Source organism: Amphiura filiformis, chromosome 6, assembly GCF_039555335.1.
Source record: "Amphiura filiformis chromosome 6, Afil_fr2py, whole genome shotgun sequence".
Lineage (NCBI taxonomy): Eukaryota > Metazoa > Echinodermata > Ophiuroidea > Amphilepidida > Amphiuridae > Amphiura > Amphiura filiformis.
This window is the reverse complement of record NC_092633.1, coordinates 75,886,523-75,900,881: the sequence shown is the minus strand read 5'-3', so window position 1 is coordinate 75,900,881 and position 14,359 is coordinate 75,886,523. Positions and strand designations below refer to the sequence as shown.

Sequence of the window (14,359 nt, the reverse complement as noted above, 5' to 3'; positions counted from 1 at the left end):
AATAATAGGCATATGTAGTTTCTATATGTCTGATTAAAAAACAAATCTTATGTCACCTGCACGTGCAGTCTGCATAGTTCCCGTTCCTGATCGACTCACGCCAATATTAACAGAACTACTTTCAGCGACACTGAAAGTCGGGCTCGTGAGGGCATATGTGGCAGCTGTAAAGAAAAAAGCAATTTCATCAAATAAATATAACTTAAATATAATTATGTACAACATAAATTAGTACAAATTATTAGAGACATGCAAAACTTTTTCCGGCCTTGATTTTTTCCAGGGACCTAATTTTTCAGATATCGTCACAACCTAATTGTTTATATTCCCAGAGGCGGTGCAAATGGGCATCATCCCCAATTTCCCCTCAACCTGCAGTCAAAATATGAAATTTGAAAATTTTCAATTTTTTAGGGCAACAATAAGTATAGGAATTGTTTTGAACCCCCCTCTGCAAATTGTTGTCCCCTCTCCCCCCCTCCTTTCCCAGCAAAATCTTTGTGTCGCCCATATTTCTGAAAACAAGTGCACATCATTTGCAATTATTTTTTAAATACGAACTTACAATCATCGTCAATTATTGACACTAATGCGAAAGACTGAGTTCCAAGGATTCCTCCATCGACGTTTGTTAGAAACACATTGAATGTTTCCGTTGATTCGCACTCATCGTCGTTAACAATCACTACATTGTGTGCCGTTGTGGTGCCGTTACTATCATTGGCCTCCCATGTTAGTGTAACTGGACTGTTTGATAAAACCGGCGTGAAGTCGGCACCACCTCCGTTGATGACACCACTTGCATCGGTGTAGAAATCTGTAACCAACAATGTTGAATGATATTGATATCATTATCAACAATAAATAAGTCCAAAACATTCACTTGCGCAGGTACACCATACGATTTGAACGAAAGAAAATCACTCAAAGAGGGTGCTGAAAGTTGACAGAACTGTCAGACCACCTGTGAATTAAGGTTATTAATTATTTTAAACTGTTGTGATTTGGTAGTTCACAGCATCTTACGAATGGTAGTAAACTTTGGCAAAAATTGCATTGCTCAATTCATAGCGAGCGTGTAGAAGAATTAAAATATCACAGATATACTTTAATAGGTGCTGCGGTTCTAAAGTTACGTTGTAAAGAGGACTGAAACAACAACACTTTTGTAAAACGTACATAACTCATTAACAACAATGAATTAAACAAGTTTGCAAAGTATACGATTTCTAGAATGAACTTTTGCAAAACATCAAGGTATTAATTTTCAATAATATATTGATCAAGATAATGAAAATCGATTTTTAAGTTGCTTCGACCAACAATACCTCGTCTACCCTTAAGGGATCTAAAATGAGCGTTTATTGCGTTTCGACAGTATTTTTGTGGGACATGAGAGCACCTCAGACCTATCGAATTGCATTCTGAATACGAAGCATGTCTTTCTGATATCAAATAATTTTCATTTTTGAAAATCACAATATAATACAAATTTTATGACAAATTATAAAAATTTGATATTTTTCAAATTTTTGATATATAACAGTCCTCGAAGTAAATTATATAAATCTAATGATATATTCTTAAAGTGTATGTAGCAGGGAGGAAAAGCCGACGGTCAATTGAAAATTTTGACCTTTCATATTGAAGATATGGATTTTTTCCCAAAAAGACCTATTTTTTTGGGTGTTTTGGGAAAAAAATCCACATCTTCAATACGAAAGGTCAAAATTTTCAATTGATCGTCGGCTTTTCATCCCACCTACATACACTTCAAGTATAAATCATCAGATTTATAAAGTTTACTTCGAGTACTGTTAAATTTCAAAAATATGAATTTTTAATGATTTGCCATAAAATGTGCATTAAATTGCGAATTTCAAAAAATCTAAATTATTTGATATCAGAATGACATTCTTCGTATTCAGAATGCAATTCGATATGTCTGATGTGCTCTAATGTCCCAAAATAAATACTGTCCAAACGTTCATACCCCAGCCCTTAATGTTATGATTTTCAAGACATAACCAAGTTGACATTGTTTGTAACCAATGTTTAAGTATGTTATCACACTCGTTAGGCTGTGCCCAACTCTTGTGATAACATACACTTATAACCATGTTTATCCCACTGTTAGTACAAAGTAGATAGCATTGCAGTTTTACCACTTTCTGCATTACCTTTGTTTACACAAAATTACGCATTCAATTATAACAAATATCTTTTGCAAAACAACATACATCCCCCGTACCCATATTGCACATGTTCATGATGTCAGCTGGCAATAGAAGTTATGATCCGTGTTCTATAAGCTGCATATCATATCAACGACTGCTATACCTTGTTTAGGACTTTCAAAGGAAGTACCTGCATGTGCAACCATCACTGTTTCAAAATAGCCCGCCAAAGTCATGCAGGTAACTCCGAGGGCGCGTGCATTGTATTGGTTTGAATGAGGAATACTACGGGAACCAGCGCCTTTTGTTAGATAGCATTGGTGTTTATATTATGTATTTTTATGTTATTAACTTAATGAATTTATAACGCGTACACATACCATTAAAACAAGATGTTCAAGGTGCAATACAAAAGCAAGTTAAGAAAAACAATTTATTTTATTTTTATAAGTTCAATTTTGGGTATTTTATAATATCAAAATATAGGTAAATAGAATTCTATATAATGTTTATGCTTAGCTGAAATAAGGCTACATCTACTAGCGTTATAATTTTGGAGTTGCGAAGCAAACAGAAACAAAATTGAAATTGAACATAAAAAACAAAACAAAATAATTTATGATTTCAAAAACAAAAAATCAAATTTCGTTAAAATTCAACTTCAGCAATTTTGCTTGTGCAAACGCGCTAGCATAAATCTCCGCATTTAAATGCGTGCGGGAACATGAGACAAAACTATTATTTTCTTTGGCCTTTTTCTCAGCTTCCATGATTTATAAATGAACAATATAATAAGTTCGCATCTTAGGCTACAATAAAATGTACAACTTAACTAAAAATAAAAAACTTATCTATTGTACCTTTGATCAGAGATCTATTTGCATTTCTCTTGTATTGTTAATCTATTTCTATATTTTTTGTAAATTTTCACATGATCTTCAGAGCTCATATGCGAAGCTCTCTGCTTTTCTAAAGTACGCTGTATTGTGATGTTAAAAAATAATAATAACATTGGTGTCTATTATGTATTTTTAAGTTATTAACTTCATGGATTTATAACGCGTACACCGTACCATTAAAACAAGATGTTCAAGGTGCAATACAAAAGCAAGTTGAGAAAAACAAAATTACAAAAAAATTAAAAACAAATTAAAGAAAATATGAAGATATACACAATGATGAACACATCATAATATAATACAATCAATACATAAAAAAATAAAATATTGTCGTTTAAATAAAAATAAAAAACCAGAAATAATACATTAAAACGTGCATTTTATTGTAGCCTATAGGATGTGAACTGATTATATTTTTTCATATATAAATCACGGAAGCTGAGAAAAAGGCCAAAGAAAATAATAGTTTTGCCTCATGTTCCCCGCGCGCATTTGATTTATGCTGCGATTAAGCAAAATTGCAGAAGTTGAATTTTATTTTGTATTTTGTTTCTGTTCGCTTCGCAACTCCAAAATTGTAACGCTAGTAGATTTAGCCTTATTTCAGCTGAACATAACCATTATAGAGGATTGTATTTATCTATATTTTGATATTATAAAAATACCTAAAATTGGCGATTTTCAATTATGAAAATAAAATAAAAACGGCTTACCGCATTAGATGTCAAACTCCCATGGGACATGAGACAAAACTATTATTTTGTTTGGCCTAACAAAAAAATAATGTTTCCGCCTGGGCTCGAACCAGGGACCTTGCGCGTGTTAGGCGCACGTGATAACCACTACACTACGGAAACCATTGTGACAATCTGGCTATTTCTGAACATTATATCATTGATTTATAAAGTTCATTCAAACGTGGTAACATACTGTTAGGCCTATATAAGTTTATCTGTTTGACATGTAATTATTTGTAAGTTTGTATCTGCTTTCTAACTGTTTTGCTTCTCACTCTCGTATCTCTCTCCCCCTCCGCCCCTTTCCTCCCATTTCCCTCTCCCCCTCCATATCTCCTCCCTCTCTCCAACCATCCCTCTCTCTCTCTCTCCCTCCCTCTCTCACTCTCTCTCTCTCTCTCTCACTTTCTCTCTCTCTCTCTCTCACGCACTTAATTTCTTTCTCACGTAACACCAACTTTTCACAAAGTTGCTTGAAACTTATTCAAAATTACCTAAAGTTGCTGAAAACACGCTCAAAAGTTTGCAAAATTGCTGAAAATTGTGCAAAGTTCACACTTACAAGCGTTTTAAGGAGCTAACCCAAAGGTAAACTATATAATTTCAATTACTGAGCAAAATGAATCGGATATCCTCAAAACTCATTTAGTTATTGATAAAAAGAGGTGACACGTTTTTATGTATTTTTTTTTTTGGTGGGGGGTATGCTCTTTTTTCCTTTTTCTTCGTTTTCTTTATTATCTTTATTTTCCTTAAGTTTGTAGTTTTGTTTTCTTAACTTGCTTTTGTATTGCGCCTTGAACATCTTGTTTTGATGGTATGTGTACACGTTATACATCCATTAAGTTAATTGATAACTTGGGAAAATATTATTAAATTATTAAATGGATTTATAACGCGCACATACCATCAAAACAAGATGTTCAAGGCGCAATACAAAACCAAGTTAAGAACAACTAAATTATAAACTTAAAGAAAATAATAAGATATACAATGATGAACACCACTACGTCAAACTAGCCAAAAATATTGTCGTTTATATAACAAAAAAGAAGAAAACAAGAAAGGAAAAAAGAACAGACCCCCCTCGAAAAAAAAAGAAATAAAAAACAACTATATTGTCGTTTATATAATAAAAAAGAAGGAAAAAAGACCCCCCCCCCAAAAAAAAATCACCCAAAACACAGAATACATAAAAACGTGTCACCTCTTTCTATCAATAACTAAATGAGTTTTGACGATATCCGATTCATTTCGCTCAGTGAGTTGAAACTATAGTTTATCTTTGGTTTATCTTTTGGCAATTTTGAGAAACTAAACAACAATCTGAAAAGTTTGTAACTTTTAAGGGCTGTGGTATAAACGTTTGGACAGTATTTATTTTGGGACATTAGAGCACATCAGACATATCGAATTGCATTCTGAATACGAAGAATGTCATTCTGATATCAAATAATTTTGATTTTTGAAATTCGCAATTTAGTACACATTTTATGGCAAATCATTGAAAATTGATATTTTTGATATTTAACAGTACTTGAAGTAAACTTTATAAATCTGATGATTTATACTTGAAGTGTATGTAGGCGGGATGAAAAGCCGACGATCAATTGAAAATTTTGACCTTTCGTATTGAAGATATGGATTTTTTTCCCCAAAACACCCAAAAAATAAGGTCTTTTTGGGAAAAAAATCCATATCTTCAATATGAAAGGTCAAAATTTTCAATTGACCGTCGGCTTTTCCTCCGTGCTACATACACTTTAAGAATATATCATTAGATTTATATGATTTACTTCGAGGACTGTTATATATAAAAAAATTTGAAAAATATCAAATTTTTATAATTTGTCATAAAATTTGTATTATATTGTGATTTTCAAAAAATGAAAATTATTTTATATCAGAAAGACATGCTTCGTATTCAGAATGCAATTCGATAGGTCTGAGGTGGTCTCATGTCCCACAAAAAATACTGTCGAAACGCAATAAACGCTCATTTTAGATCCCTTAAGTGAAAAAGAAATTAAGTGCGAGAGAGAAGGGTGGTTGGAAAGAGGGAGGGGCAGAGGGAGGCAGAGAGAGATAAGAGAGTAAGTTGCAAAACAATTAGAAAGCAGATAAAAACTTACACGTCATAGGCCTACAGGTTAAATTATTTTACAAACTTGTATATTTTGTTTGAACTTTATAAATCAATCAATGTAAGTACTGTATTTTGAGATATATAAAGTTTACCTTTTACCTCCTAAAAACGCTTGCAAGTGTGATCTGTGCGCAAGTTTCAGCAACTTTGCAAACTTTTGTTTAATAGGTCTAGGCAATTTTGAGAAAGTTTCAAGCAACTGTGTGAAAAGTTGGTAACTTTTAAGTGAGAAAGAAATTAAGTGCGATAGAGAAGGATGGTTAGAGAGAGGGAGGGGATGTGGAGAGGGAAGGGAGAGAGAGAGGGTAGGGAGAGAGATAAGATAAGTATTTTATTATTGTTGTTTTCTTTAATATTGTAAAGAATCAATGAAATTGAAGTCATCCATATGGTTTAATTCCACGATCACATCTTCATCGATCACTTATCGGATTAAGTATTGAACACAACTGATGAAGCATTTCATTGATAAGGTCACTTGTAGAACTTTATAAACCAATCAATGTTAGTATTGCATTTTGGTATAGGCCCAATATAAAAATGTGTAGTTGATAAGTAAACAAATTGAAATATTGTCACAGTGGTTTCCGTAGTGTAGTGGTTATCACGTCCGCTTTACACGCGGAAGGTCCCTGGTTCGAGCCCAGGCGGAAACAACTTTTTTTTGTTGGGTCAAACAAAATAATAGCTTTGTATCATGTCCCATGGGAGTTTGAAATCTAATGCAGTATGCGGTTTTTTATTTTTTTTTTTATCAAATTGAAAAACGCCTATTGTGGGTATTTTATAATATCAAAACACATGTAAATTCAATTATATATAATAATGGAGTTGCGAAGCCAACAGAAACAAAATTGAAATTAAACATCGATTTTACAGCCGATTATCAGTCGAATTTTGTTTAAAAAACAAAACAAAACAAAACAAAAACAAAAACGAATAGAAAAAATAATAATATAAAATAAATCAAATGCGAGCAGGGAACATTAGACAAAACTATTATTTTCTTTGGCCTTTTTCTCAGCTTGCAATTCCATGATTCCAATTTTTCACATGATCTTCAGAGCTGATACAGCTCTCCGCTTTTCTAATGGATGTTTGAAATAATAATAACATATTACTGGTATGTATTTTCAAGTTATTAATTCAATTAACTTAATGGATTTATAACGCGTACACATACCATCAAAACAAGATGTTCAAGGCGCAATACAAAAGCAAGTTAAGAAAAACAAAATTACAAACTTAAAGAAAATATGAAGATATACAATGATGCACACCAATACAAACAAAACAAAAATATTGTCGTTTGTATAATTTTAAGAAAATAAAAAAGTAGGAAAAGAACAGACCCCCCAAAAAAAGCGTGTTGTCAACAACTTCAGGCAATTTAAAGAAAGTTTCAAGCAACTTTGTGAAAAGTTGGTGACTTTTATATGAGTGAGAAAGAAATTAAGTTCGAGACAGAAGGATGGTTGGAGGGAGGGAGGAGAGATGGGTGGGAGATGGGAGGAAAGGGGAAGAGGGGAGGGAGAGAGAGCAGTGGCGTACCGTGGCCGCTCCTATCCCGGGGGGCTGAAGAATATCACATTTTGCCGCCCCTTCCTCAACAGCCCAAAAGGTTGACCCAATTTTTTTCGGTGGTTTGAAAAGTGAAAAGCAAAAAAAAAAAAGAAAAAAAAAAGGGATTTTAGGCGCTAGCGCTCTAAAAGCAATGATTTCTTTCGCCCTTTTTTCTTTACTAATTCTTTTTGCCGCCCCTTCTTCTTTTTGCCTCCCCATCTTCTTTCCCCCCCTTCGTTTTTGCCGCCCCCTACTTTGACCCCGGGGGGCTCTCGCCCCCAAAGGTCCCCAAAAAAAAAAAAAATACGCGCATGGAGAGGGAGATAAGAGAGTGAGAAGTAAGGCCAAGTAAAATAAAAAACATGTTTCACGTCCGGGTTTTTGAAAAAAAGGAGGAAGAGGGGTCTTTTTATTTTCTATATTATCACAACATCGGTGTAAATACCCATAATTAGAGCTGCTTTAGCGGTATACAATTATGCCTGGAAAAAGGAGACCTCTTTTTATTTGTTGTTCTGAGAGGTAGCCCCTCTCTAATTATCGCAAAACCTTACAAAAGTGTTTCTTGTGTATTAGCAAGGCAATAGAAAGCCATGATGCAGTCATGTCTACAGTAGAATTCATCTCGACCTTTGCAGGACTTAAACCCCATTAAAAGCTATTAAACCAAGATAACACTCATTGAAGCAGCTCAACTGATTAAATCAGATCTTCTCTGGTTGTGCACAAGTGTCTGTTTTCAATGTGCGACATCGCAATAAAGCTGGTATTATAGGTTCAGTTGGTTAACCGATTATAAAGGAAACGAAAGGAAACAATGGTACGTGTACCTTTGTTCACGAAATGAGACAAAGACCTGCTTTTTGTTAACCAGCATTCTTCAAAATGAGCAACATAATGATTGTTGACTTAACACGGTTTGGAAATAATTTCTTCATATTTTTGGTGTTATCTGTCGTTTACATATCCTTCCTAAAACACAAAAGTGCGACCCTCTCCAAACATCTAAATTAGCTAAAAATTTAGGACATGTTACAAAACTATATTTTCTAGAACCTATTTAGAATAGTTTAAATGTAGCTTGTACCGTTTTTTGTGGCATCCTTCAGAAGTGAGCGGTCCGATACCAATATTTTCGGTCAAATCTCCATTCAATTAACACGGGGAGTTGGCTAGCTATGCCTTGCCCTCACTCATATTTTACAAAAGTGCGACCATTTCTGAACATCTAACCTAGCTGTAATTTTAGGTCATGTTAGAGAAATATATTTGCTAGAAGTTTTGGAGAATAAATAAAATATTGGCTGGTTATTTTTCACACAGTGATGTTAACTAGGCAAGTGTCCATTCTCCCAACATACATCATTTTGTAGAGGTCACGCGTCAATGGTGAGAGCACTGTGTATTGTGTATAGGAAAACGGACAGTAACTGCAGTAATGCATCTCTACTTCCAAGACATATTTTTTGAAAAGTTATAACTGAATTTCAAAAAATAAAAATATAATTGTTGAAACCTCAAAAAAGGTAGCGGGAGGGGACGTGAAACATGTTTATTTTTTATTTGGCCTAAAACAATTAGAAAGCAGATAAAATTTAAAATAATTACATGTCATCTGAGACGAATAGGTATATTCGTCTCAGTATGTCATAGATAAACTTGTAAAGTTACGCATTGTTTTTGTACGCTTGCATGAACTTTATAAATCAATCAATGTAAGTACTGCATTTTGGGGTTTTATATAAAGTTGTGTAGATGATATAATGTAAAGAAATAAATAGATTGTCCCAGTGGTTTCCGTAGTGTAGTGGTTATCACGTGCGCCTAACACGCACAAGGTCCCTGGTTCGAGCCCAGGCGGAAACAATTTTTTTTTTCAGCAAAAACAAAATAATAGTTTTGTCTCATCCCATGGGGGTTTGGAATCTAATGCGGTATGCGTTTTTTATTTTATTTTTATAAATTGAAAAAGGCCAATTTTGGGTATTTTATAATATCAAAATATAGGTAAATACAATTCTATATAATGGTTATGTACTTCTCGAGTTATAATTTCGGAGTTGCGAAGCGAACAGAAACAAAATTGAAATTGAACATTGATTTTACCGCCGATTTTCTGTCAAATATGTAAAAAAAATTTTTTTTTAAATACACAATAAAATTTAACTTCTGCAATTTTGGGCAGCATAAATCAAATGTGCGCAGGGATATCATGAGATACAACTATTATTTTCTTTGGCCTTTTTCTTAGCTTCCATGATTTATACCTGAAAAATAAATTCAGTCACCATCTTAGGCTACAATAAAATGTACAACTTAACTAAAAATTTAAAACTTATCTATTGTACCTTTGATCAGAGATCTATTTGCATTTCTCATGTATTGTTGATCTATTTCTATATTTTTGTAAATTTTCACATGATCTCCATAGCTGATACAGCTCTCTGCTTTACTAAAGTATGCTGTATTGTGATCTTAAAATAAACAATAATAACATTGGTCATGTGCTTATATTCTGTATTTTCAAGTTATTAATTAACTTAACTAAAGGCCGAATGAAAAAATACATTTAAAAATTAAGGAAGGAGGAGGTTTTTTTGTTGAACAAATGGTTGCAACCCCCTGGTCCGCTTTTGCGTGCACAGCGATACATAGCAAAAAGGAGCAGGCCTGTTTTGTTTGTAGGTTAAGCCCCTATACTGATCACAAAACTTTCCTGAAATGCTTCTTATACATTTGTAAGGCTGTAGAAGGCTATAGACCTTCTCAAATATCTTCATTAAAAAGTTATAACTGATATTTCAGAAAATAAAAAGAAAATTTAAGAATCTTTAAAAAAGGAAGCTAGAGGGGACGCTAAACATTTTTGTTATTTTTACTTGGTCCAATGGATTTACAATACAAGATGTTCGAGGCGCAATACAAAAGCAAGTTAAGAAAAAACAAATCTTAAGATGTATGATTAACACCAATATATAAAAACCAAAAATACTGTTGTTTATGTACATTTCGAATTTGATTTGGAAGATACCTTCTCCTAAATAACAGTATTGCGAACCACCAGCATCCATAGTTCGATGTAGAGAGTCTTTCCTATTCAGAGGAAATATTGCAATTACACACCTTATTGCCTTTTAACAATAACCAATGACACTAGCACATAATGTGACCATCCATCTCAAACCGCTCGTAAAGTCGGCAAATTGAATTTCAAGTTACAGTGCAAAATATGCATACAGGTTCTTCTTCTTCTTTTGTTTAAGTCGGTAATTAAGGTGCACAATGTGCATATCACACCAACTGAAATGACCTGGTGACTCGCATGAAGATTTAGTGACTTGAGAAATGCTTTGTTGCGTTGACTTTGAAGGCTTCCACTGTCTTAGAGTTAATCACATAAGCTGGCATTTTGTTCCATTCAGCTATTGTCTTAGGGAAGAAGGAGTTCTTGAACACATCTTTGTTGGCCCTGTGCTCAAAAAATTTCTGTTGATGGCCCCTAGTATTTCTAGTATTCAACTTGAGATGAGATGTTGGAGAGATAGCTACAAGGTTGTTGTGTATTTTGTAGAGCATGGTCAATCTCTTGATTTTTCTCCGCACTCTTAGATCACCCCATTGGAGATCTTCTAGAAGTCTTGTGACTGTTCCTTCCTCTCTGCTGTAGTTTCTTTTGCAGAACCTGGCTGCTTGTCTTTGCACCCTATCCAGAGATTTACTGTTGCAGATTGTATGTGGATCCCATGCTGCCACTGCATATTCAAGGTGAGGTCTCACCAGAGAGAGGTACGCTGTGGATTTAACCTCTTCACTGCAACTCCACAAGTTACGCCTAATTACACCAAGGACTCTCTGAGCTTTACTTGTAGCTTTTTTGGTTTGTTTATTCCAACTGAGAGTGTTGTGGAGCTCAATCCCCAAGTAAGGATGGGATTCTTCAGATGATAGCGGCACACCACAAAAGGTGTATTTCCTCTTGGTGGGGTTCCATGATCCAAAGGATATGGTACAACACTTTGACGGATTGAAATCCATGAGCCAATCATTCTGCCAGGACTCCAACAGCTCGAGATCATTTTGAAGCGAAGATATGTCCTTGTCAGATGAAATAGGCTGGTAAACAAGGCAATCGTCAGCGAACATTCTGACTTGCTAGGTCAGCTTGTCAGGTAAGTCATTTATATATGACAGGAATAATAGTGGTCCCAAGACCGTTCCCTGAGGAACACCTGACGTAACAGCTGCTGCCGAGGATGACTCGCCGTCAATAACTACTCGTTGCTGTCGACTTGACAGGAAGTTGGAAATCCAAGAGTGTAATGATCCTCTGATCCCTAAGTGATGGAGCTTATGCATGAGACGTTTGTGAGGCACTTTGTCAAATGCTTTCGTGAAATCCAATATCGCCACGTCGATGGTTTTCTTGTCTTCCATGGTGGACGCCAAGTTATTGATGGTAAGTATCAGCTGGGTCTCAGTTGACCTCTTGGCTCTGAATCCGTGTTGGGTATCTGACAAAATGCTGTTCTGCTCAAAGAACTTCATGATATGGCTGTGTGTAAATATGCTCAAGGAGTTTACAGACTACAGATGTAAGCGACACTGGACGATAATTCGCAGGCTCTGCACGATCACCCTTTTTAAAGATCGGAGCTATATTAGCTATCTTCCAATCATCGGGCACTTCTCCATTATCAACCGAAGTCTGGAACATGTCTCGTAGTAATGGAGCAAGATCTTTTGCTGCCAGCTTCAAGAACCAAGGTGGAATTCCATCTGGTCTCATAGCTTTTGAAGCATTAATATTCATGAGCAGTTTTTCAACCCCATTAGTAGAGATGATCAGGTTTGGTATTCCATGAGGTAGAGAGAAGCTCACATGAGGGAGTGTGTTGTCATTCTCCTTTGTGAAAACGCTTTGGAATTGATGGTTCAGCATTTCAGCCTTTTCCTTTGTGTCGCTAACGGTCTTGTTATCCTTCTTAAGATCGCCAACACCAGTACTTTCTTGTCTTAAGTTCTTTATGTAAGACCAGAATGCTTTCGGCTTGTCTTTGATGGAGGAACTCAGAAATTCATTGACAAATCTAGCTTTAGCGCTTCTAATTGCTCTGGTGAATTCCTTTCTAGCTGAGCAAAATGTGCTCCAGTCTTCACCAGACTTGGTTTTACGGGCACGGTTGTAAAGCTTTTGTTTTTTCCTGCATTGTCTACGGAGTGCTCTGCTGAACCATGCCACATCAAACCTTGAGCTTGTCACTCCGGCTGGGAACAAATTTCTCCATGGCTTCCAGGATACAGTTCTTAATGGCATCCCACTTAGCACTAGCACTAACGTCCACAAGCTTGGCAAAATACTCGGCCGAGAATTGACGAATGTGGTCACCAATAGCCTCTAAATCTGCTTTATCCACCAGGAATATTTTGCGTTTGATCTTGCGCTTTCTACTGGGTCTCAGATCTAGGTCCACCACTACCGCATCATGGTCAGAAATGCCATCTGTGACTGATACCTTCTTCACAATGTTTGTGTTGTCGGTGAAGACTAAATCCAAGATGTTGTTACAGTCATCTTTGTGCCTTGTGGGTTCTGTGACTAGTTGGTCAAGATTGTGGTCTTCTACCAAGTTGGTGAGCTTCTGAGCAGCTATCCTACTGTACCCTCTTGGGTAACTAACCGCATAATTAGTTGGCCAGTCAATGTTGGGTAGGTTGAAGTCTCCAACTAGAAGCAGATTACTGTTATTGGATTGTTCCTTCATCTTTAGAATTGATGTATTTACTTCATCAATCCTAAGCCCATGATTGTCTTCAGACGTCCTGTAGAAATAATTGCCTATTATCAGAGGCTTATTTTGTTTCAAGTTCAACTCACTCCATATTATTTCACATGATGAGTCCAGATCTTTACGGTGGGTACAAATGAGATCAGTTTTAATTGCCTGGAAAACCCCTCCACCATGGGTGATAGTCTGCCTGTCCTTTCTAAGCACGGTAAATGTAGGCGGGAATATTTCAGCACTGTTTACACCATCATGCAGCCAAGATTCAGTCCCACATATCACGTCTGGGTTGTGCAAATCTATCATAGCTGCTAGATCAGCTGGTTTATTCACAATGCTACGGCAGTTAATCATAAGGCAACGCAGAAATGGTTTCACAACTGAACGTAAAGGTTTCTTGTTCTTGGAATTGGTTTGATTTTCACGCGAGTCACCAGACTCGTTATCCGTGCTGGCTGAGTCATCCATACTGGCTGAGTCATCCACATCGGCTGAGTCAGAGGTACTTTCTCTCTCGATGCTATTTACACAATCAGGGCAGAACCAAAGCTCGTCGCTGTTTGCTAGGCGATCATGAGTGGCCTCATCCATATTGGTACATTTATCATGCAGCCAAAAGTCACAACCATCACACTGCACTGCAGCATCAACTCCCTCCACTACACATTCTTTACAGAGTCCACATGGGTAAAAACAACTCTGACAGAACTTGCCCTCGATGGCACATTGTTTGTGTAAAGATGCGTTGCAAATATCGCACAAAGTTAGCCCTGATTTGCGGACGACTTTGGCACATCAGTTGCACTGGGGACCATTTGGTGGCCCTGGGTTGAGTTCAACATCACCGCTGAGCAGGATGCACAAAATAAACCAGCTTGCATTTTGTTGGGTTGGTGCTTGACAAATTTGTTGACTTTAAATGAGTTAATACTTTTTACAAGAAGAGTTGAGTAGGCCCTATTGCCGTCTCTCCAACATGTTGAAGAAAACTGTATGTTGTATCTATGCGGTAGGTGTCTCTCATATGGTAGGAGATTCTGTACATGGTCATGAT

At 35.9% G+C, this 14,359-nt stretch overlaps 1 protein-coding gene and 3 non-coding genes across 4 annotated transcripts in view; 2 read left to right on the top strand and 2 right to left on the bottom strand.

Annotated features, from left to right (window-relative positions):
• The window catches only part of LOC140154766 (uncharacterized), a 43,170-nt gene that overhangs the window by 16,601 nt on the left and 12,210 nt on the right, over positions 1 to 14,359 (bottom strand). The window contains exons 10-11 of the mRNA XM_072177333.1: positions 566 to 817; positions 57 to 164 (exon numbers count right to left, since the gene is read on the bottom strand). Coding sequence (XP_072033434.1) covers positions 57 to 164; positions 566 to 817 — 360 coding nt within the window. The remainder of the gene's footprint in view (positions 1 to 56; positions 165 to 565; positions 818 to 14,359) is intronic.
• Positions 3,861 to 3,933, bottom strand: Trnav-aac (transfer RNA valine (anticodon AAC)). Its single transcript has one exon. It is a non-coding gene; the product is annotated as a tRNA-Val (tRNA).
• Positions 6,543 to 6,615, top strand: Trnav-uac (transfer RNA valine (anticodon UAC)). Its single transcript has one exon. It is a non-coding gene; the product is annotated as a tRNA-Val (tRNA).
• On the top strand, positions 9,316 to 9,388 carry Trnav-aac (transfer RNA valine (anticodon AAC)). Its single transcript has one exon. It is a non-coding gene; the product is annotated as a tRNA-Val (tRNA).